The sequence below is a fragment of the Microplitis mediator genome, chromosome 1, assembly GCF_029852145.1.
Source record: "Microplitis mediator isolate UGA2020A chromosome 1, iyMicMedi2.1, whole genome shotgun sequence".
In the NCBI taxonomy this organism is placed as follows: Eukaryota; Metazoa; Arthropoda; class Insecta; order Hymenoptera; family Braconidae; genus Microplitis; species Microplitis mediator.
Window position 1 is genome coordinate 9961344 of NC_079969.1, and position 25428 is coordinate 9986771.

Consider the following 25428-nt stretch of genomic DNA (forward strand, 5'->3'; position numbering starts at 1 on the left):
TTTCCTGTCATCTTTTCCTGGTATTATTATTATTTTTTTTTTTTTTATGCAACAGCTGATTGAGCGAGTGGTGTATGTAGGAAATGATGATGTGATAAGAATTCTGAGAACAAATAATATATTTTTTTAATTTATCAGCTGGTGGCAACTTCCCAGCGGGAATTTTAGTTAATTTTTTTTACAGGACAATTTTTGAAAAATTGCAGGGCAAAATAAAAATTCATGTAAATATTTTTTTAAAATTAAAAAATCAGTTTTACATAAAAAAAAGTCCAGACACTTATTTTATAATTTAAAATTTTAAACAAACATTTTATTTAATTTTCCCGCCGTAACTTAAAAATTCAAAATGGCTGGCGCCTGCGCGCCATGTGAATAAATGTAACCCAATATTATTTTATAACAACAACTATTGTTGTGTATTTTATATATTTACAAAAGTAATTACATATATATGTAAACAATAAATATGTTTAGTGTATAAAGTGTATATATTTTCATAAATAATATTTAAATTTGTAATTTTAGTTGAAATTTTAAATATAATGTTTTTTTTATAATGAATGATAATTCCTGACGTGTAAATTTATAGTAATTAAATTTTTTATATTTATTTATAATACATATATATAAGTAAACAAATAATGGAGACAATGGGAAAACATTTAATCGGAGATCCTGAAGCCAGGATTAAATATATTGCGGAAAGAGCTGCCACTGTTGAAGTCAAATTTGCCGTACCCCCACTCAAGTAATTATTGTTATTAATTTTTATTTATCATTAATTATCATAAATTAATTAATTAATTTATTTATAGATACTATCGTTCAGGTGTCGAAATGATAAGGATGGCAAATACATATAGAGTTGAAGGCGATTTAGAGGCCGCTTATTTTTTGTACCACAAATTTTTAACGTAAGTCAATTTTTTTATTTGTTTAAATGTCATTAATTTATCAATTAACATACATATAAAAAGTGTAATGATATTTAATAATTTAAGTATTTAAAGAATTTTTTTTTTGTTTTTTTCTATTATTGGAGACGGGATTTGAACTTACGACCGCGCGCGTTGAAGAAAATTTAATTTTTGAATTAAAAAAGTTTTCTTAGATCAATTTTAATAAACGAGGGCTTATTTTAATGAGAATTAATTTTTCTGGACTTGGGAAAAGTATAAAAAAAAAAATTAAGTAGGGTACAATGAGCCGGAGGGTGGTCATCAAAAATTAAATCTTCTTAGACGCCTCATAAAAAAGTTCTTAGTAAAAAATTACGCGGGGAATTTGGTTTTTTCTTTTTAAATAAAAAGAACACGTGCCTCAGGACAATCAAAGTTCATTTTTCGATATAATCGCATTTTTTTTAAAATATCTCATGAAATATGCAGATTATAAGAAAAAATCATAGGAACAGTTTTGTAGGAAATTAATTTCTTGATAAAAAAGGTCATGTTTATTTTTTTTATAAATGTGTATTTACGAAGATATTTTAAAAAAACTTTTTTAGATTTTATCAATTGAGCATTTAAAGTCTGACGAATGTTAAAAATAACGTTTTTTCTTACGTAGTGTCTAAAGATACAGAAAAAAACCGGTGTTCGGAATAGCCTACCGTGTGGCACGTTATTGTGCCGCACGCTTATCCCTTATTCTACCCCACCTATTTATGTACACTTATCCACCTTGTTTTTCTTAAATATAGACAACTTCATAGCTCGTAACATATCAATCATTAATGCTTGTTATAGTTTCTATACACTTAGAAAAATGTATTTTTTCAACATTTGTAATCCTTAAAACGTTCAATTCACCATATCTAAAATAAATTTTTGCACACCCCGAACGCGAAGCGAAGAGGTAGTGCTCTATTCACGGAGAAAAATGTTGGCTCAAAACCTAGCAATTTTTATTATGCTGTCGACCAAACTTGAAACAGAAAGTGAAGTATCCAAAAATTTATTATGCTCTTATGAAAAATTATTATGCCGCATCACAATTATTATAATGTATGGAAGTAATTGTTATTAAATCTTATCGATAAGTGTCTCGTGCGTAGGGTGTTACGACTAAATATTTGACCCTAAATATCTAACGTCAAAATATCTAAGAAATTAGATCTAATCCAAAAATATCTTGTACAATAATAGAATTAAAACCTGATCTAAAACCAAAAACGATGATCGTTGATTAAAATATTTTGTCATTAGATCTTTTGTCGTCAGATATTTTAAACTAGATATTTTGAATTAGTTATTTAGTCATGTAACCATGCGTAGTAAGTATTATGATAGAGCATAATAATTTTTCGCATGAGCATAATAATTTTTTGAATGCTTCCCTTCCTGTTTCAAGTTTGGTCGATAGCATAATAAAAATTGCTAGGTTTCGAGCCAACATTTTTCTCCGTGTTGTCACCAAATCAAAAAATTACGATCCACTCATCTTTTTAAATACCTTCATAAATACACATTTTATAAAAAAAATGAATCTGACCTTTTTTGTCAAGAATTCAATTTCCTACAAAATTGTTCGTATGATTTTTTCCTCTAATCTGCATATTTCATGAGATATTTAAAAAAAAAACGCGATTGTATCAAAAAATGAACTTTGATCGTCTTGAGGCACGTGTTCTTTTTACTAAAAAAGAAAAAACCGAATTTCCCATGTATTTTTTCACTAAAAAGAAGCTTTTTATGAGGCGTCTTAGAAAATTTATTTTTCAACGACCACCCTAATTGGTTGGACATAATTTTTTATTTATTTTATTTTTATTTAACAAGACCCAGCAGCAGATGCCAATGATAGGGCCATACGATATACGAAGATTCTGAATTACAAAAAAAAAATATAACATATAGTAGCTATGATGTACTTAAACTAAGTTACCTCAGAGGCGTTAGATATAATACGTGCTATAATATTAGCAGTTATTGGAGAGCTCGTACATAGAAAGTCATTTCTGATCTAAAGTTTATTTTATTTGGGATTAAAGTCTTAAGCTTTTGAATCACAAGCAGAAGTGGTACAGAATGAGCTTCAAATTATTAATTCTGAATAAAAGAATTAATAATAATTTTTTTTTTTGTTTTTACAGAATTTTTTTAGAAAAAATAAACAAGCATCCGCAATATAATACAATAAAAGCTAAAGATAAAGCGGACAATCAAAAATTGCTTCGTGAAACTCTGCCGGTCGTTGAGCAGTTGAAGGCCCAGTTGAAAGCTAAATTTAAATTAGAAGCAATAAAATATATTGAAGAAGAAAAAGAGCGGCTGAAAAATGATAAAGAGAAACCCGCAGAGTTTGAAAAAAAATGGTAATTATTTTAATAATTAATTAATGGGTAATTTATTTATGAGTAATTTAATTTTTTTTACAGTACTGTGCAATTACCAGACGACTTGGACAAGCTGTCTGAAGACAAGAAAGGTCTGAGAGATATTATTGTCCCGACAAAAATAATCAGAGAATTTTTAACGCTGGCTTACGTCAATACCGTTAGCAATAAAGAGACTTGCGGAATTTTGGCGGGAAAATTACAGTTAAATAGGCTTACTATCACGCACTTGTTGATCCCCAAGCAAAGTGGGTCCTCTGACTCCTGTCTGACGCACAATGAAGAAGAAATTTTTGACTATCAGGACCAACATGATCTAATTACTCTCGGATGGATTCACGTGAGTATTTTTATTTTAAATATTCTGGGCCAAGTATTGGCTTGGGGTCAAAAGTGGTCAGGACCTTTTTTATAGAAAATTTAATTACCTACAATATTGTCTCAGTACGTTTTTACCGTAACTCTGATCCTTTACCCAGAATTTAAATCTTAAGGTTCAAAAATTAACCATCTATTTTTAGTTGGTTTCTTTCCGAAAGTAATTACTTAAAATTAAAGTTCCCGCTCAACCGTGAAAAATTTGACAAAATTACTCATTACCAATTTTGTAGAGAATTAAAGTCTGCACAAAAAAGATCCTTATGACTCAGTACTCAAACTCAATAATTACCGAGATATTGATCGCGATAGTAAAATAATTACTCCGTATTTAAATTTTCTGAATAAGATGATGAATCATATTTTCATTTACATAACATCCATTTGTCTATTGCACAATCTATTGTCCATCAAAATGACAACTGATGAGATCAAGGTCAATATCAATAAAAATTAATTATCTTTTAATTTACCCTTTTATTTTTTTTGTCACATTATTTTTAAAATTTAAAATTACAATTCTTTATACATTTTTTCCGTCGTCGAAAGATCTGGCCAAGTTTTTAATTCACTTACGCCTAGGTCCCAATAGTTATTTAGTAAATTACGTGAACTTGTTGTTGGTCTTGAAGCAGATAAGGAGATTTGCTGAAACTTCGCAATTGTTTGCTCCTTTTTCGGCTGCAATCAATTATCGATAATTAAAACAATTAATTTCATTAGTAATAAAGTGATTAGCAATAATTTTATTAACCTTGAGGGGCACAGTCACTGACAACTCCGTAAACTTGGTCGCCAATGTCTTTTGAATACTTGTAATCGACAACGAAATTGTCAACGGCCTCTCTAACTTTATCCATTTGAACTTTGTTATCTTTCACCTGAAAATTATTAATTGTAATTAATTAATAATTTATCATATTCAATTAGCTGGTCATTTAGTTACTCACGAAACCGGCGTTTTCAAATACGCAGCCAACGAAACAACGGATTTCGTCATTGTCCATATTGCCTTGCATCATACGGCCCATGTTTTCTGTTAATTTAATTTTTTTTGGGTATAAGAATTAAAATTATAGTTGTAATTAAGTGAGGGTATTATTAATTAGCCCTTGAAGTATGAAAAAAAAAAAATTTACTATTTTTTTTATCAGAATTTATAAGGTTTCAAGTCTCGTATTCGAAAGGCCGAATCCGATTTTGATGTCAGTAGAATTTTTGACTTGAAAAATTTTTTTTTCAAATGCAGGGTTCAAATAAAAATTAAAATTGTATTTGATATTGTTAATTAGAATATGAAGTATAAAAAAAAAATTTTTAATAATTTTTTTTATTAGAATTAACTAGATTTCTACGAGTTTTTTTGTTACGGTATCGGCTGGTGTCGATACCGTAACAATTTTTGACCTTAAACATTTTTTATAATAAAATTAATATTAATAAATATTCATATATTTAAAAATATATACCTTCAGATATTTTGTCCATACATTTGGGTGCATTTGCTTCAAATGGTTTCCTAAATGGGCATTCTCGTTTCTGTACCGATTTAGCCTCCGCCTTATTTTTGAAATAAAAAAAAAATTTTTTATTTATTTTTACCCGAATGAAAAGATAATTAACTAATGAATTAATTGATTAATTAGTAAATCAACTTACAGAAATTAAAACGGCCAGCAAAACTCCCAAGAAAATAATTGATTTCATATTACAAATTTTTTCTTTTTACTCGATTGAAAAAAGCGAAGTGCAAATTTATTTGCTGATGTACTGTGACATAAATTGGCGTTCTCTTATATTTATACCGCAAAAATTTGATGTAAAATAAAAAAAACTTAAATTATAGCCGGTATTTATGATGACGTACAATAGGAAGTGCATTCATTTAAATCTCAACAATGATCGACTATTAGTTTAATTATATCATTACGTATAGTTATATATTTTTATTTATTGCACTGTCATGAGTCAAAAAATTTTTAATAATTTTCCATGATTTTATTTTTTTATTTTATACTATTTATTTGCCACAATCACATGGACAATTTTATCATAACTTAAATATTTTGGCGGGAATTTTAATTTAAAGATTAAAAAATTTTGAGTTAATTTATTTTGAAGCTCATTTAAAAAACGGATACTTGAAATTAAAATTATGGCTAAAGTATGGAGTTAACATAGAAAATGAATGAGACCTTTTTTATAGAGAATTCAATTTGCTAAAAATAAGTTTTTCTCACTTTTGGCCAAAAATCAAAATTTAAAGAGTTATTTTATTGTAAATAAATAAATCATTAAATTATTTCAGACTCATCCAACGCAAACGGCATTTCTGTCAAGTGTTGATCTTCATACTCATTGCGCTTATCAATTAATGATGTCCGAAGCAATTGCTATTGTCTGCGCACCTAAATATGACGAGTAAGTCTAAAAAATTACCAGCAAAAATGAATAATGTCATAAAAAAATATTTGTATTGAGAATTTTTATCCAGATCCAAATCTAAACCCAACTTACTAATTATTAAATTATTTATTTTCAGAACCGGGTACTTTATGCTAACAGACCACGGATTAAATTTTATCGCGCGATGCCGCGAGTCTGGGTTTCACCCGCATCCAAATGAAAAAACTCTTTACACGGTAATTATTTTATAATTTATTTAAAAACTTAATCCCCGTCCATTATACCCCAACTTTTTGCAGGCTTCCGGTCTGTTTCCAAATAACCCCTCCCGTTTTAAAATATTTTTTTTGTTCACAAAAAACCTAAACCTAAAATTCACTCACTCACTAAAAAAATTCCATGAAATATAAAAAAATAATCCGATTCAAATTTTCCCGCCTTGATTAAAAATTTTCAAATTTGAAACAAATAATCATAATGATAACAAATAATTAAATTATTTGTTTACAGCATGCGCAGCATTGCAAATTTGAATCAACAGCAGAAATAGAAGTTATAGATTTACGCGCTAAATAATTTATTTATTTATTTATTTATTAGAATTAATTATTAAATCCAAAGCTTTAAAAATATTTTTTTTCATTCCACTAGTAGATAAATATATATATATAAATTTATATATATATATGTATTTGAAATGATAAGACATCACAGCTTAAAAAATGCCTTGAAATTTATTTTATTACAATGTATTTAAAAATACGAGTTAATAAAAAAAATTTTTTATAAAATTTTTCATAGAAAATATAAACCAATTAATATAATTTATATACAATTTATAATTATATATTTATATACTTATATTTGTAAGAAAAGCAAAAAATTACGAGGTAGATAGAGGAGGTTACAAATTTGGTGCAGCAAAATTTAGGATTTTAATCGCGAGCTCAAAGCCCAAAAAGCAGGCGGCGTTGGCGGGAAACGCGCGGAGCATTACGGGAGTTACGCCTTTGTAGAGCCCGCGGATTCCTTCGGTGGCGATCAGTTGTCTGAAGACATCACCGACCCCTTTGTACATTCCTTCAGGTGCTGGAAATTAATTTTATTTATTAATTTATTGAGTGGAGGGCAAAGAGGAAAGAGCTAGAGATGAAATTACCTGTTTGAAGGCGACTTTTTATGACATCTGGAGGCATCCCGACGATCCAGTTGGCGATACCGGCGCATCCGCCGGCGAAAATTGTTGACAGGAGTGAAAGTTTCTTGTCTTCTTTGGCTAGTAATCGTTGAATTAGGTCGTATGTCATAAAATACATTCCACTTGCAGGTACATCTGGAATTTGTTAATTTTTTGTAAGATTCTCTGTCCTGGATGATAGTAATAATTTCTCTGGGACAAATATTTTAGGAAATTCAAATAAAACAAAATCTGAAGCTTCTATAAACTTCAGAAATTCTTGGAAATTATAATAATTTTTTTTAAAGGTCTTAGTGGCAATATCATCAATTCTGGAGCAAATCGAGCAAGTCAAGGAGAATACAGCGAAATATTATATCTATATATACTGTGATTTCAAGATCTTGACTAAGATAGCTACTAGGGTAGAGGTCCTATATGATAACAAAAAAAATTTCTAAAACAAATAGTCTAGGAACTATTTTAAAAAAATTTTCAAAGGCCCAAAAGGTCTCAAATAAATAAAAATAACAATTCTAAGAATCCAGCTAGTCAAAAATCCAACAAAAATTTTTCTAAGACCTTCAGGATCTCCAATCATAACCAACCTCTCAATAAAGTAGCAGCAGTCCCTTTGTAAATACTCCTCATCCCACCCTCCTTGTGCAGCTGCTTGATGCAGTCAACCGGGCCATTATATTTAACATTTTCCTGGCCATGCTGGACTTGGAGCAGACATTTAATCCGTTCTCCAGGTGCCATTATAACCGTCGTGCAAACTCCGCTGAAGGCTCCTGCGTTGAATAGTTGGAGCGCAGTTAGCTGCTGGTCCTTGGAAGTTTGCTGCAGCCGTTTCCCCAGACCAAATCCCAGGAAACTTATCGCAAAAATTGGCGCGACTCCACACAACGGCGCTCCCATTCCTTAAATAGATATTTGATTAACAATTTAACTCATCAATTAATTAATTGATTAATTAATTAATTACCTTTATAAAAACCCCTGAAGCCTTCATTGGTCCAAATTTTCTTGGTACAGTCCCAGGTCCCGGTGTACAAGGGAGCTCCGTTTGCTCCCGTAGCCGTCTGGAGTCTGACCTGATTTTTTTAAAAATTTAATTAAATTAGTAAAATTAATTAATGAATTGATTTTAATAAGTGAACTTACCTTAATTGTATCCAAAGGATGACCAGTTATTACTGTGAAAATTCCACCGACTCCTCCACTCAAAAAATATTTTATTGGACTCACATTTTCAGCCATTTTTTAAAATTACTTTTACTTTATTTATTTATTCTTTATATAATTTGTAATCAAATATAAAAATATATATCAAAATATACTTATACAGTTAATAATACTTTGGACGTCACTTTAATTGTTTGATATAAAAATAATTTACGTGATTGTACTGTTTTTATTTTTCTATTTCTACCAACGTAACCTATAAATTTTTTTAAATACTTTTTATGGTAACTGAATAATTATAGTTATGATACATTTTTTTTACGTACTAAATGATGTTATATAATTAATACCAAGCGTTTATTTAACGAATTAATTAAAAAATTTTAACTAATTGCGTTAATCAAGTTTTTTTTATTAAAAATTCAATTTGTTTTTTTCGCGCGGAAATTTGAATTTATAATAATTTAATTGTTATTATTATTATTTATAATTGATAAGTATTTTATAAACAAAATTAATATGCGTGTGAATTTAGCTGACAATTGTAAATTTTTTTAATTTTAGAATAAACGAACAAAATGTAAGTAGAAAAAAAGGCCATTCGGTAGTCGAAATAAAAGTAGATTTCTCATACAGGGTGGCCACAAAAAAATGATTTAAAAATTCCCTGATATTTCCCGGTTTTCCAGTAAAGTTTTTCACATTTTTACCTGATTTAGAAATTTTATTCGTATCATTAAGATATTCAAAGTTTTTATTATATTTTCATTTTTAATAATTAAATTTGATAATTAAATCATGCGAGAAACCATAAAAATGGCAATAAAATAAATTAATATTGCCTACTTTTGATTATTCAATGTTAAAAATGTATAAGTTAAAATATTGAATAAGAAATTTTATGATTTAAATAAATTCAAAATACACTGGTTACAAAAATTAAGGGATATTAAAAAAATTTTTAATTTTTTAATAATTTTCAACAGCTTGTAACTCGAAGGAAAATGGTCGTAAAATAAAAACAAAAAGGTAAACTGTAGCTTCAAGTGTCTAGTTTTCTGATCTGGGTCTTAAAATTTTTTTTGTCTTTTATTATGCACAGTTCCGGAGCAATCAAAAATCAATCATAATTATCGAAAAGAATTTATTGAAGCTCGAAGACCGTTTTTAAGACGAGCAAAAATTTAATAAATTTCTTTTTTGATAGTTTTCTTAGGATTATTCCGGAACCGCACATAATAAAAAAATGTAAAGATCAGGTCAGAAAACTAGACACTTGAAGCTACGATTTGCTTTTTTTGTTTTTGTCGTATGACCATTTTCCTTGGAGTTACAACCTGTTGATTATCACTTTAAAATTTGAAATTTTTTTAATATCCCTTAATTTTTATAACTAGTGTATAATTAAAATTTTTTAAATTTCGAACTATTACAATTTAATTCCCGGATACTTTTCGAAATTCCTTGACATTTCCATGATATTTCCGGGTTGCATTAAATTCCCTGATAATTCCCGATATTCCCGGTTTTCCCGGTTCGTGGCCACCCTGTCATAATATATTTTTGTTATATTAAACTGTTAAATTTTTAATAATAATAAGCAGCTTCAAAAATTCACAACATGAAGTCTATATAATAATAGTTGAAATAGTTTTTTCGTAATAAATTGGATAGTGCACTATTTATATGTAAATTGAAGCTAAAATAGACCAGATGGTGTAAGATGAAATCAACAAATAGATCTCTCAATAAAGTTAATAGTTACATTTAGACAAAACAGAACGAAAAGAAGTTAGATTTCTATGAAATATGAAATCTACTAAAAAATTTAAAAACGCGTATTTAAATAAACGAAAAATCGGTACGCGCATTTTTTTCAATTTCATTATTTTAATTAATTAATTTATTTATTTAAAATTTATAAACTGTCTTATGTTTGCTACATTCACACTCACAAATTAATTTACTAATTCAATAATTAATTGTCGAATTTAAAAAACTCATAATCACAATTTTAAATTTCGCGGTAAAAATTCAAATCGATAAGAACGCATTACATGTTACCGGCACTTATTTTAAACTATTTAGCATGAAAAAAATATTAAATAACCTCAATTAATTATTAGAGTATCAATAAACAATTATTTTAACTATTTATAACAAACAAAAAATACTAACCCAAGTTTCTAATCTTAAACTGAAAAGTTTTTAGGTCAAAGTTCAAAGTTCATTTGACACAAAAATGAAGTAAAAAAAAAAGTTCTGTATACGACTGTACGTATCAAATACTAAAAGAATTTAAAAAAAAACAGTTCAAGTGACAACAGTTTGTTTACGACCTTTGGAACAAGTAACAAGTAATAATTACTCTGATTATTGTAATTACTCTAAAAACTCAATTTTCCTGAAATTTAAATTTCATATTTTTAAAAATGATTTCTAATACAGGGTAAGTATTTTTTTTTTATTTGCTCAGCTATAATGTCATTGACCTTAGACTTAAAGTATAATTATAAACTATAAATAATTATATTTTAATATGTAATGAGTGATAAAAATAATTAATTTAGTAAATTAGCTGGGCGGACTTTATTTATTACCGGAGCTTCTAGAGGAATTGGAAAAAGTATTGCATTGAAGGCAGCTAAAGATGGTGCTAATATTGTTATCTGTGCAAAAACTGCTGAACCACATCCTAAATTACCTGGTACTATTTATACTGCTGCTAAAGAAGGTAATTATTAATTAATTAGTATATAAATTTTTATGATATTGAAGTCAGCTGACGTCTAATAATTTTTGGATTTTTTTAAAAACGATAAATTAAAAAAAAAAATATTTTAAAAAATTGCACTTGTAGTTTTTTAAATTTTCTACAGGTGCATATTTTTTTTGTATTTATTTTTGTCATTATTTCGTTTAAAAAAAAAAAAACCCCGAAAATTTTTAATTGTCTGATAATTTCAGGATCGTTAATTTTTAAATAAATCAAATGATCGATATTTTATTTTTATCTAAATTACGGACAAACTATTGGAATTATGACTTAAATGTATAGATACAATTTTATAGGAAATTTAATTGGCTACAAAAAAGTATTGATTAATTTTTTATGTAACTTCAATAGTTTAAGAGTAATTACAATTTTAGTTGTGTTTTTTTAGTGGATGTCAAAATGAACTGATTAATATTTTTGGAGTTTAAGTTAATTATCTATTAAATTATTGGAGATAGCGTAAAAGTAATAAGAAATAATTTTGTAGAGAATTAAATTTCCTACAAAAAAAGTCTGATTAACTTTTCACTTAAACTCAATAGTTCAGCCGGAATTTTAATCTTAGTCAATACTTGTAGTTGAAGAAGCTGGAGGTAAGGCTCTTCCTTGCATGGTCGATGTCCGTGACGAAGCTCAAGTCGTCGCGGCCGTAAATGAGGCCGTTAACAAGTTTGGGGGCATCGACATCGTGGTCAACAATGCGAGTGCTATATCATTGACCCCAACTCTGGATACTGACATGAAAAGATACGATTTGATGAACAATATCAACACGCGCGGAACTTTTCTGGTTTCAAAAGCCTGCATACCGTTTTTGAAAAAAAGTCAAAATCCTCACATACTAAATCTAAGCCCTCCTTTAAGTATGAAGCCCAAGTGGTTCCAAAGTAATTTAGCTTACACTCTATCCAAGTACGGGATGTCCATGTGCGCAATGGGAATGGCCGCGGAATTTAAGAAAGATGGCATCGCTGTCAACGCACTGTGGCCTAAAACTGGTAATTGAAATTTTTTTTTCACTACTCGAGGCTTCTAAAGTCGACTAGTAACTCTAATTAACCCACTAATCACAAAAAAAAAAAATTTTCTGCGATAGATTGTCGCTGGGCTCACGTTGGCGGCGCGAGCCGAAGGCTAGCGCTGCCAACGAGTAGCAGCACCATCTGTTAAGTCCTGAAGTAACTATTTTTTTTGTTTTTATGGACTAGCTATTCATACGGCAGCGATTGAAATGCTGACGGGAGGAGAAGGGTTCAATGTAAGCCGTAAAGCCGACATTATTGCCGACGCGGCTTACGTTATTTTTTGTAAGGACAGTAAGTCGATTACTGGAAGGTTCATTGTTGACGAACATATATTGAGAGAAGAAGGAATTACTGATTTTACTCCTTACGCTTGTAATCCAGGTCCGATTTTTTTATTAATTATTTTAAATTAAAATTCTTTTTTTTTTTTTCATTAATTTGCTAAATTTAATTTGCAGAATTCAAAGACAAATTGATGTTAGATTTCTTCTTGGATGAAGAAGATTTCCAAGACTCGGATCACACTGTTTTTGATCCGACAAAAAAACCTAAGGCTAATGAAAATTCTAAAGATTTGAATGTTATTTTCACTGCTATCAGAGCTAATTTGACTGCCGATCTTGTTAAAAAAACTACTGCAATTTATCAATTTAATATAACAGGTAATTATTATTTTAAGCTCTGGTGAATAGTCTTAATTTAAAATTCGGAAAATTTTTCATCTAAAAATGAAGTTTGAGTTCATGTACTTGATGCGATTCCGCGTTGAATGAGTACCCACAAGCCTATATTTCGATCAAATAGTAAATTAATCGATTCAATCATCAATTAGTCGCTACCGAGCACGTTTTTCCTGTGCTATTGTTGTGCAAAAATTTTTTTATAATAAAGTAGTTATGATATTCTTTAAGGTGAGAAAATTACACGTAAAATGAGTACCAGCAACGATAGGTTACGATCAGAAGGTCATAAATTGATTTAATCATTAGTTAAATTAATCATATTTTTAGTTTATTTAAATATAGTGATGTGGGTACTCAAACTAGAGGAAATTGACTCAGAAATTCATTAGTACAACATTTTTTTTTTTAACTATCTGTTACTATATTTTTTCAGGTGATAATCCTGCAACATGGTTCCTAGACTTGAAAACTGGTAACGGGACGTTAGAAAAAGGCAAGCCTTCTCATCCAGCTGACGCAGTGTTGACAATGGAAGCCAACAACTTTTTTGACATGTTCTCTGGGAAACTAAAACCCGCAAGCGCATTCATGATGGGCAAATTAAAGATCGATGGTAACTTACAAGTTGCCATGAAACTGGAGAAATTAATGACCAGTCTAAAATCTAAGTTATAAATCATTTAAAAATATATATATATTTATATCAAAACAAAATATATTTTGTAAAAGGGTTTAACACAATTTTTATAATCAATTTTTTATACATTGTTATCAATAAAAATATATTTAATAAAGTTAATTAGTTTGTTAATTAATTTACATGTCCCATTTTACCCCATAGGTTACAGAGCTCATAGAGAATTAATTCCTCAGTAAAATGAGCCTTCGATCATCAAAATCGGTTTATAAACAACTGAGATATGGTCGCAAATAAAAATCAGTAATTCTGAGCTCCGCAGATCGAATTCGTTTCCGTATTTTCAAATTTTTTTTTTTCTAAAAATTTTTTCCTCTTTAAGGCAGTTGCTTAATTTGAGTACTTCAAGGATACAAATACTGAGTTTGAGCAAAGTTATAATTTTAAATTTGAATTTTTTTAGGCGGAGATGGAGTAGGGGCAAAAAAAAAATTTAACGACTTAATGGAGAGTTAATTTAAATGAGTTTACACAGGATATAAACTAACGTCTGTGTAGTAATTGTAAATGTATGGATGTGTAATGCAAAAGGTTTTCATCATATATATGAGCAAATCGAGTCTTTGACGCTTGCGTCCAAGAAAATTCATATTTATCAGGACCTTGTTTATTCGCGCTCGATTCCTCTTCCTATCACCATCTCTGTAAATAGAAGTCCTGATTTTTTTCTCATTTTTCAAATTTAAAAAATAAATTTTTGGTTTTTTAACCGTGAGTGAAATTTAAAAAAATTTTAAGTGAAATTTTTTCTGTTCCTTATTTTTGGAAATTATTTAAAGTAAGTATTTAAATATTTAAAATTTCATAACTTTCGAGAAGATTTTTTTCGTTAACTGAAAACAAAACAATCGTAATTTTTAATTTTTTTTTAGTATTTTGAATTTAGACCATAAAATATCAAGAAAAGGCAAAAAAAAGTACTTGTTTTATAGGACATTTAAATTCGCTACAAATTTATTTGTGTGAAATTTTATCATATCTCTGATAGTTTATCCAAAATTCAAATTTAAAGATGAAAAAAAAACTCTAATCAACTTGAAATTTAACTAAACGGAGATAAAAAATGGGAATTTGTCCAATTTTGCTTAGGGGAACTTCCTTTTTTGTCGTTGTAAGTTTTACTATGTCAATATACGAATAATAACTATGTCACATAGAAAATTTTGCTTTGTTACATACGAATTATTTCTATATCGACAATGTAAATTTTTCTATACCAACATTGGAAAAATAACGATTCCGATGTTAACATAAGAAAAATTGCTATGCAGACATTGCAAAAGTTCCTTTAATAACGTAGGAAATCCCTCAATGTCAACTGGGAAAATTTTCTGTGTTAACACAGAAATTATTCCTATATTAACAAAGTAGAAATTCCCATTTATGTAAAAATGAAACATTTGTAAACTGATGGTTTTTTACGTAATTAATTAATTGAATTGATGATTATATACTGTCGGAAACGCGATGTAATTGACTTTTACGTACACGTTTATATTAATTGAATTTATAAAAACATTTGTTCATCGGTAGGTGCTACAAAAAATTTTTAATTATATTACACAAAATTTTTTCGAAAACTTTGAAACTAATTTTGTTTACCTTAAAACCTTCACACGTCTCTATTTTATCGCTTTAAGGCCTAAATAATAATAATGATCAAAATATTTGGTATGTTGTTGGTTTTAGTTTCTTGTGGACTTTTCCTATGCAACATAGCAATTTTTTCTATGTTGACATAAAATTTTTTCCTATGACAACATAGTTATTTATACTCCGTCAACGTAGGAATATTTCCTATGGTAACAGAAGAATTTTTTCTTTGCCACCCTAGGAAAAATTGCTATGTCAATATATAAGAAATTACTCTGGTAACATACGAAAAATTCCTATGTTGACATAGTAAAAATACCCATGTCAATATAGGAATTTCAGGAATGTTAACAGAGGAATTTTTCTATGTCTACATGGAAATTTTTCTAATGATAATATAGAAGACATCCCTATACTATGTGGGTTAAATTTCTATGAAATATCGTTATATTCTCATTTTTTTCTAGTAAAATTTCCTATGTTGATAGAGCAAAACTTACTATGTCAACAAAGGAATTTCCCCTAAGCAAAATTGGAAAAATTCCCATTCTTTTCTCTTCGTGTACTATCGATATCCAGCGCTTTGAATCAAAATTCTTGCGAAATTATTAGAGATACGGGAAAAAAGTACTAAAATAATTTTATTCTCCATTAAATTTCCTAGAAAACAAGTCTCTGTGACTTTATACCTAAACTCAGTACTTTACCCGTAATTACAATAAAATCTATATATAAGTGAATTACACCAAAAATTGATACTATCAAAATTTTAAAAAATTTAAATTTAAATTTCGGCCAAACTATCGAAGATACGGGAAAATTATTAACGAGCAATCTTTTAGCTAAATAAATTTTCTATAAAAAAGTCCCTCATTACTTTGTACCTAGTACTATAGTTTAATGAGTTATTAACTCTTCAAAGCGAAAATATGAAAACAAAATTTCGCTCTTTTTTTTCAGAAAATTTAAAAATGAAAACGATAAATCTTTAAGAGGTGAATAAATAAAGAGACAATAGTGTATGAAGAAGGTGACATGAATAAAGATAGTGATGATGATGCTACAGAGAAAACTAAATATAGAATCAAAGAAGAGCCAGGAGATTTTTTTGATTTCGCTTCATTGCAAATACTCTTGAATAGGGTAATAGATGCTAAGTATCAAACAATAGTAGCCTCCAACAAAAATAAATGGTACAATATATTGGGAAGAAAGTCTCATTGGAATGCGAGAAGTAGACCTCATTGTAAACACTGCGAGTGTTTCCACCAGAGCAACGACGAACACGAAATCAGACGTCGCCGTAGGATAAATCGGAGAAACCGACGGCATGACAAATATTTTCAAGATGAAGAGGAAGAAATAGAAGAGATGGAAGGAGACATTCTTCTTGGTTCTCCAGTCAAACATCATAATTTATACAATTTTGATGGTAATTTTTTTTTTCTGATAGAAGGAAAAATATTCTGGTATTTTTTGAAAATTTTTTTGAGTTACATGAATACGATGACTGTGTAGCTGATGCAATTTTCCGTAAAATGAGTACCCATATCAATATCTTTTGATCTGAAGGTTATTGATTTGTTAGTATGGGGGTAAAATGGGTTTTTTAATTTTTTTGATAAGTAAAAATTTTTTTTTAATTTAATGACATAGAATTCTTTACAGTACGTGGAATTCTGAGTAAAATGAGTACCCACATCAAAATATTCTGATGATAAACTTTTTATGTAATTAATTAATTACATAATAATTAATAATTATACTGTGTGTGCACTTGGTCGAAAAATGTTGGTGTGGGTACTCATTTTACTCAGCATAAACTCATCTATCTTGTGGTACTATCAATTGATAAGAGAAGTTAATTTTTTGTTAATCATGTTAATTATTAATCATGTAAATTTTTTATTTCAAAACATAGTGATGTGGGTACTCAAATTAGAGGAAATTAGCTCATGAGTTTAACCGTCATATTGATTTTTCTTTTATCATAGAAGAGAGTGAGAGAGTAACGTCGGAATTAACAGACAGCCGTTTAGCTCAGAGAAATTATAACTTTGCTCATACTGTGGATATTTATGATGAAGAAGACGATACACTGCGTAATTTAGACTCGCCTATTGAACTACAGAGTAATGATAGTGTGACAGATTTATCGGGTTTTGATGGATCAGAACAACCTTCATCTCCACAGCAAAAGCGAGCGCTTAATTATCCCGCCGAGTATCCAGAGTTATACCAAAGTGCCTACTTTACACCTAGCGCTGAAAATTTGTGAGTATTAATTAATTATATTATTTTTTTTTAGATATGCTCAATAAAAAAATTAATTGCTTTTTGAATTTGAAAATAAAAAAGCAGTCAATGCAATTATTGGAAAATTGAAATACTAAAACTAGGTCATGCTATCTAGCGACTGTATATCTATTATTAATTTCGATTTTTAAATTAACGACAAATTTAAAAAAAATTCAATAATTTTTTTACTTTATTATTATACAAATTTTTATTAATTTAAATTAAACGTTTTTGAATATTTCTAAGCTGATTTCCGTTAGTTTGAGTAACCACGATAATATGTTTTTAAAACAAAAAAAATTAATGATTAATTATTGTTATTATTATGAATAAATTATTTTTTTTTGTCAATTACTTGCTATGACAAGATAGAGGATGTCTTCCCGAGTCAAATGAGTACCCACATCAATATGTTTGGGTCAAGTGTAGATATAATGTAATGATTAGGTATTAATTAGTTAATTAATTACATAAAAAATTTACTATCAGAATATAATGTTGTGGGTACTCATTTTAAGCAGAATTTGATGGACTACAAAAAGTTAATTAATAATTTAATGCTCAGAAACTATTGATGTGGGTACACATTTTACAGGAAGTCGCTCCAGCTACACAGCAATCATAGTCACTTTGCCAATAAAAATATTTTTGGACCACGAGAACAACTTTTTAGGAATCACGATATTTTTAATTAATTTATTATTTTCAGAAAAATAATGTATGATGACAAAGATTACATAGCAGTGGATATAGAGGATGAATTAAAAGAATACGATGATTTGGACGAGTACGAGACGTCATTCAATGTAAATAAAAATTTACCAAATGACTCGCAGCCAAAAGAGATGTCGGAGAGATATCACCGTGACCGAAGAAAGCGTAAAAGATACAGAAATGAAGACTACGATGAGATTCAAGTGCTGCCTGATGAAGAAGAAGAAGAAGAAGAAAATCCCGAAGTGCCCGAAGTCTATTTAGATCCCAGCGAAATTTCTCCCAGAGCTAAGAACGCTATCGTCATCACTGCCTGCTTTCTATTAGCTTTGTCAGTTGGCGCCGTCGTTGCTACCCTCCGCATGGCACCTATTATCGACGATATGGGTAATTTTAAATTTCATTCATCACAATTATTATCTAATTTATTAAATACAAGAGTCTTTTGTCTCACTAATAAATCAACTCGTCACTTCTTACTTCAACTTAATATTCTGTCGAAGCTATCACAGATACAACAAAAACATAAGAGTACAATTTTGTGGGAAATTTAATTTTCTATCATAAAAAGTCCTGAGCAACTTTTACCTAAACCCAGAACTTTAGACCCTAGAATTTTTTTAAACCAGCCACTATTTTTTTTTACTCGAAAAATTCAAGTTTATTATTATTGACAATTAAAAATTAATATTCTGACTGAACTATTGAAGATACGTAAAATTTAATAAGGAATAAATATGTTCCTTATAAAATTTTCTATAAAAAATGTTTCCATCAAATTTTACGTAAACCTAGTAGTTATGGCTGTAGAATAATCGTAAGTCAGACATGAGTTCCCATGAAATTAAAATTATAAAAAAAAATTTTAATTGATTATTTATTATTAATAATAATAGTAAATATCGATATGTATGAAATGAAAAGTTATTGGTGGGAGTAAAGTTCAGGGAGGGCGTCAGTTCCATTTTTCTGCCTTTTAAAATTAAAATTACTTTTGACTCTCCAGTAGCTCGCGAGATTTCGAACGCTCAGCTCGCGGTACCGCGGAAAATTTTTTTTCATTTTTTTTTTTCCAGTCTAATTTAATTTACCATTAATCACTTAATTAATTTTCCATTACCTCAATGCTCCTCATTACTATTCAGTAAAAAAAATTTTTCTTTCTAAAAAAAATTTTTTAAACTTTTTAAGTGAATTTTTTTTTTCAATTAAAAATAAAAAAAAATTCATTTTAATGAATTTTTGAAATTACTAATTAAAAATTATTAATTACTGAATGATTCAAGTATTGGAAATTTTCCATACGTTGAAGTTGGCTTGGGTCCAAACTTCCAAAAAATTTTTTAAAAAATTTATTTTTATATTTATATTTAATACCAATATTATAATCAATAGTTATTGTAATTAGTCAAAGTCTAAATGAGTGTTTAGTAAAAAGAAAAGAAGAAAATTTTTTTTTTTTGAGTAAAAAAATAATTTGTTTAAAAAAACAAAAAATTTCGTTAGAGATAAAAATTAAAGAAAGTGATGTTAAAATGTTTAAACGGCAGTAACGATAATTATATAGGCGGTTGTGTATCAATTTAAAGACGTGAGTTTATATTGCCGGAGAATAACGGGGGTGTGCTGGTCTACTTTTAGAATTTCGAGATTTAAACATACGTCAAACCCAATATAACACACGAGTTTTATGCTTTTAAAATCGTTATAACAACGCTATATCACTGTTTTATATGACGTTTGATATCTCAACTTATTTTTTTGATTTTTTACTTTATTTATCAATATTTGCTTGCCATTAATTTGAATTATTAATAAAACCGTCTTTTTCAATCAAAAAAATAAATATCACCAGTAAATTTCCATGGAAATTTCCGTTAGTTTGAGTACCCACATGTCCATGTTTAGTTCTCTTTAATAATTACACGGAGAAATAAAAATGGGAATTTTTCCAATTTTGCTTAGGGGAAATTCCTTTGTTGACATAGCAAGTTTTGCTCTATCAACATAAGAAATTTTACTAGAAAAAATGAGAATATAACGATATTTTATAGAAATTTTATCTACATATTATAGGGATGTCTTCTATGTTACCATTAGAAAAATTTCCATGTAGACATAGAAAAATTTCTCTGTTAACATTCCAGAAATTCCTATATTGACATGGGTATTTTTACTATGTCAGCATAGAAATTTTTCGTATGTTACCAGAGTAATTTCTTATATATTGACATAGGAATTTTTCCTTAGTTAGGCAAAGAAAATATTCCTACGTTGACGTAGTAAAAATAACTATGTTAATATAAATAAAATTTTCATGTCAACATAGAAAAAATTTCTATGTTGCATAGGAAAAATCCACAAGAAACTAAAACCAACAAAATACCAAATATTTTGGTCATTATTATTATTTAGGCCTTAAAACGATGAAATAGAGACGTGTGAAAGTTTTAAGGTATACGAAAATAGAGTTTCAAAGTTTTCGAAAAAATTTTGTGTAATTTAATTAAAATTTTTTTGTAGCACCTACCGATGAACAAATGTTTTCATAAATTCAATTAATATAAACGTGTACGTGAAACTCAATTATATCGTGTTTCCGACAGTATATAATCAATTCGATTAATTAATAACGTAAAAAAACCATCAGTTTACAAATATTTCATTTTTACATATATGGGAATTTCTACTTTGTTAACATAGAGAATTTTCCCAGTTGACATTGAGGGATTTCGTCCGTCATTAAAGGAATTCCAGCAATGTTAACGCAGGAATTTTTGTACTGTCTACATAGAAACTTTTCCTATATTACATAGTTATTTTTCCAATATTAGTCTAGAAAAATTTACATTGTCGAAATAGAAATAATTCGTATGTAACCAAGCAAAATATTCTATATGATATTGTTATAAGTTATAATTGACATATGTTGACATAGTAAAACTTACAACGACAATAAAGGAATTTTTCCCTAAGCAATATTGGAAAACTTCCTATTTTTTCCTCTTCGTGTACATATCATTTTGTATAAAACTCCATCTATTCGCTAAGAATAATTTGAACAAATAAAATATTTTTTTTTCAGTTTTTATTTTCGTAAAATTTTTAAAATTAAAATTAAAAAATGGAAAGAAATTATCCCATGACAACCAGATCAAAATCTGAGAGTGATCGCATTGTTTTTTATGACAATAAAAATTATTATAATGAAAGACTGCCGGATTTTCGAGACGAATTGATATCGCAGGGCTTGTACCCGCCGAGTCCTAACTGTAATCGTGCGAGAAGATCTAATTCAGTTTGCACTCAATCTGATCGGCCTAAAAGATTTCGTACTAATGAAGCCGGTAATCGGAGACGTAATAGTATTCATGGTAGAATAAATCATGGTACTACTCCACTTGGTAATTTTTGTTTATTTTTATTTTCTTTTCGTTCAAAAAAATTATGCTCAAAAAGGTTTGAACTAAAAATAAAATCTCACAGCTCCGTTCGTCATCAAATTTCCTCTAGTTTGAGTACCCACATCAATACGTTCGAAAAAACAAATTTCAAGACCCAAAAATAATTGCTACCATTACTTTTATTAACAAATTAATTTTTTTCGCATTAATTATCATACCAGTTTATAGAGAACACCGAGACGAGTAGAATGAGTACCCACATGACTATATTTAGAATCGATTAATTAATATTAACGATTAAATCGATTAATGGTCACATTTTCGTAACCTAATGTTGTTGGTACTTATTTTACGTGTAATTTCATCCTCATTACAAATATGATATTTATTTTTTGATTTACAAATTCCACAAACCTTTTTTTGCATAATTATTATTATTTTTTATTTTTTTTATGATTAATCATCATTAATCCGGATCTACAGGCGACGGTAGGAGAGCAAGCGTTAAAAGAAAAGTATCAGCGAGACGTACGAACAGTATTAACCGTAAAAATTCCACTCGACAAACAAACAACAACAAAACCTATCACTATCGCTCAGATGCTGAAGTTGTTAATGATGATAATAAAATAAAAGTCGTCGAAAAATCATTAATGGAATTAGAGCAGGCGAGAAAGCAACGACAGATAATTATTATTATTTTGGGAATTTTTGTTATTTTAGTTGTCACCTCAGTGTTAATTGTCATTATTACACTTACCCGTAGATCATTTCGAACCTCAATCGCTACTCCACGGTCTTCACATCATAATTATTCTAGTATGCATCAGACTCTTGTATTTATTTATTTTTTTATTTTCTTTAATTAATCAACTAATTTTTTTCAGTGAGACTACAAAATGAGGAACTCATTAATTCATTGCATCGTCATGCATCAACTATCACTAATTCTACAATCCCGCCATAATAATTTTTTTTCATTGACTGTGAATGCAAGAACGTAATTACGAGTAAAATGAGTACCCACATAACTCTATTTAGACTAGATACAAAATATGTAATTTTTATAGATAATTAATCTATGTAATGAGTAATTAATAAATCTTTGTAACATATCGATGTGGGTACTCAATTCCACAGGAAATTTTTTCAGGATTACAAAAATAATAATTATTGTTTCGACAACTTTTTTTTTTTCTTTATAAAAATTAAAATAAATATATATTAGTTTGTTAGTTAAAAAAGCATTTAGAGTGTGTAATTAATATAATAATTATAATTACTTAGTAAATAAAGTTTGTAAATTGAATTCTAAAATTAAAAAAAAAAAGTCTGTAACTTAAAGCCGGATCATAGAAAACTTAGAGTGTCTATTAATAATACCTCTCTGTCAAATAATGACATATAATGAAATTACAGTCGCACCAAAATACTTTCGAGTTTAAAAATATTTTTGTAAAATATATTTTCTTTTTCAAAGTAATTATTGATAAATAATTATTTTCATACTGTTTGTCTTTAAGTAAACTTGTGACAATCTAGTCAAATAAATTTATAATATCTAAGCAAAATCACGACAATCAATTTACTGTCAATTAATCGAATTACACATATATATATAGAATATATAAATATATACATTTATTTAATTTCTTAAAATAAAGAATATGATTCCCTCTAAAATGAGTACTGACATGACATAGTTAGTGTTTAATGCAACTCCATATATTTATATGTATAAATATATATGTATTGTAAAAAATTCAAAATAAATATGGCATGTGGGTACTCATTTTAAAGGACATTAAAAACTCTATCAGAACATATATATATATGTATTTTTTTTTTTCAATAGTGAGTGAGTAATTAGTAGATACGTAATTATCAATTTATCGGCTGTTAATTATTCCTCAATTTAAGTACATGATAAGTGAAAATATTAATAAAGATTAGACAATGAAACTAGTTTATAAAAAAAAAAAATTATGTGAAAATAGATGTAACAGAAAAATAAAAATAGTGGGAAAAAAAAATAAACATCATTATTATTCTTTTATTTGTATATTGTATAAATGCATTCTTACATACAAAGATTTTTTTATAGTAACAAAGTCGCACCCTGCTTCAAAGGGACTACGCAGTAAAAAATGTATTTACTATTTTTTTTTGTTTTTTCGGTGGTGTGGGAATTTGATGGATTATTTATGGCCTTACTAAATTCGTGAGATAGTTTCCGTCAGTTTGAGTACCCACATCACTATGTTTAGACAAAGTTGTCATTAATCACGAATTAATCATTTTAATAAATTAAAAAATATATCGTTTGGAGTATTAATTTATCTCAGAATCACTTCAACAATACAAATGTGACCCTTATTAAAAAAAAATATCCAAAACCCATTTTACCCCAACTTATCCAGCTTCTGACCAATTTACCCAAACATAGCCTTCCGGGTACTCATTTTACAGGAAATTGAATCAGTATGTCATATATCTAGGCCATTTTTATTAGAAAAATTCCTGGTTCCCACTATTATACCTCTTTACTATCGCAAACTTTCTACCGAATTCTCAAAATTGATAAAGATCATCAATAAAAAAAAAATAATTCGCACCCTGCCTCAAAGGGATCGTAGAGAGTCTTGCAGTAAAATAATAACAAAAAACTTATCTACTATAGAAATAACAATTAATTAATTAGAAATTAAAAATAAATTTTTTTTGCATCAGGGTCACGTTAAAACGTAAAACAATCATAATCGTTTAAGGTTTATAGTCAGTCGATTGCACCCTGCCTCAAAGGGATATAAATATGTATATTTTTTTTTTATATCTTTTAATCAAAGATGTTAAATAAATAAATATAAAAACTTAACGATTAATTATTAATTATTAATTATCATTTAAGTTTGTATCGTCTATCAGTCTCAAAAATAATTACACCCTGCTTTAAAGGGATGAGATATGATGGTCATGCTTGCTCAGCACTTTTTTTTTATCGTTTTTTTAACCCTCGATGCTGAATTTTATAATTTAACATTTGATTTTATTATTATTATTTTTTTCTTTTTTGATATGAATAATTTACGTAAATATTATTATTATTATTTAGTATCAAGTCCACGTGTGGAATTTTATCATGAGCGCGATGTCGCAATTGACGAAAAATAAAATGAAAAAAAATAAATAAAAAATTACTCGAGGCCAAATAATGGAATTAACATGAACAAATAATGGTGTTGGTATAAGTAGGCCTCGATGATTGTTTGCTTTTAATAAAATATAATTTATTATAGTCAACTGAGACTTGTTTAATGTGAGAAAGCCAGTAGTTGATGATATCACCAATTACTTGGTTAATTTTTGATAATTTAATTTATTTGCCGTGGACTTGTTATTTCTTTATTTTTTATTTATTTATTTTTTTTTAAGGACTGAGATTTTATATTACATGAGATTTAATTGGAATTTTTAATTAGAAATTTAATTTTTTATCAGAAATATAATTTTTGAATGGATATTTAATCTAAGAAATTTTTTAGTTAGTTTTTTGAAAAAATTCGAATGAAAAATTTGAGATTTAATTTTCCAATTAAAAATTATTAGATCTAATTTTCTAATTGAAAAATTTCAGATCCAATTTTTTAATTAAAAATATTATATCTAATTTTCTAATAAAAATAAATTATTAGATCTCATTTTTTAATTTAAAAATTCTAGATCTTATGTCAAAATTAAAAAGTATTAGA

General features: G+C 28.0%; 5 protein-coding genes across 6 annotated transcripts; 3 read left to right on the forward strand and 2 right to left on the reverse strand.

Moving 5' to 3' along the window:
• The first annotated feature begins 409 nt into the window (after positions 1-409).
• On the forward strand, positions 410-6846 carry LOC130667183 (STAM-binding protein-like). Its single transcript, XM_057468694.1, has 7 exons — positions 410-751; positions 819-917; positions 3098-3319; positions 3383-3680; positions 6027-6139; positions 6261-6360; positions 6635-6846. Exons 1-7 carry the CDS (start codon positions 645-647, stop codon positions 6698-6700), a joined length of 1005 nt encoding a protein of 334 aa, XP_057324677.1. The 5' UTR covers positions 410-644; the 3' UTR covers positions 6701-6846.
• Positions 4176-5530, reverse strand: LOC130667331 (uncharacterized). 2 transcript variants are annotated; one of them, XM_057468944.1, is made up of 5 exons: positions 5378-5530; positions 5188-5278; positions 4669-4754; positions 4473-4599; positions 4176-4399 (listed from the first exon to the last, which is right to left on the reverse strand). In XM_057468944.1, exons 1-5 carry the CDS (start codon positions 5423-5425, stop codon positions 4323-4325), a joined length of 429 nt encoding a protein of 142 aa, XP_057324927.1. In that variant the 5' UTR covers positions 5426-5530; the 3' UTR covers positions 4176-4322. The 2 variants fall into 2 exon arrangements, with proteins under 2 accessions (XP_057324927.1, XP_057324849.1); XM_057468866.1 differs by having other exon boundaries at positions 5188-5284; positions 5378-5494.
• A 1-nt stretch (position 6847) lies between the features above and the next one.
• On the reverse strand, positions 6848-10783 carry LOC130667261 (congested-like trachea protein). The gene is made up of 6 exons (XM_057468770.1): positions 10668-10783; positions 8469-8745; positions 8290-8398; positions 7910-8224; positions 7284-7457; positions 6848-7213 (listed from the first exon to the last, which is right to left on the reverse strand). The coding sequence occupies exons 2-6, from the start codon at positions 8562-8564 to the stop codon at positions 7029-7031; spliced, it is 879 nt and encodes a 292-aa protein (XP_057324753.1). The 5' UTR covers positions 8565-8745; positions 10668-10783; the 3' UTR covers positions 6848-7028.
• A 14-nt stretch (positions 10784-10797) lies between these two features.
• On the forward strand, positions 10798-13772 carry LOC130667053 (hydroxysteroid dehydrogenase-like protein 2). The gene is made up of 6 exons (XM_057468486.1): positions 10798-10938; positions 11060-11223; positions 11844-12263; positions 12474-12671; positions 12749-12952; positions 13407-13772. The coding sequence occupies exons 1-6, from the start codon at positions 10922-10924 to the stop codon at positions 13646-13648; spliced, it is 1245 nt and encodes a 414-aa protein (XP_057324469.1). The 5' UTR covers positions 10798-10921; the 3' UTR covers positions 13649-13772.
• Positions 13773-14207: 435 nt separating this feature from the next.
• On the forward strand, positions 14208-24764 carry LOC130667114 (uncharacterized). The gene is made up of 5 exons (XM_057468621.1): positions 14208-14448; positions 16224-16695; positions 17258-17537; positions 18271-18662; positions 22567-24764. Exons 2-5 carry the CDS (start codon positions 16299-16301, stop codon positions 22644-22646), a joined length of 1149 nt encoding a protein of 382 aa, XP_057324604.1. The 5' UTR covers positions 14208-14448; positions 16224-16298; the 3' UTR covers positions 22647-24764.
• The last annotated feature ends 664 nt before the right edge of the window (positions 24765-25428 follow it).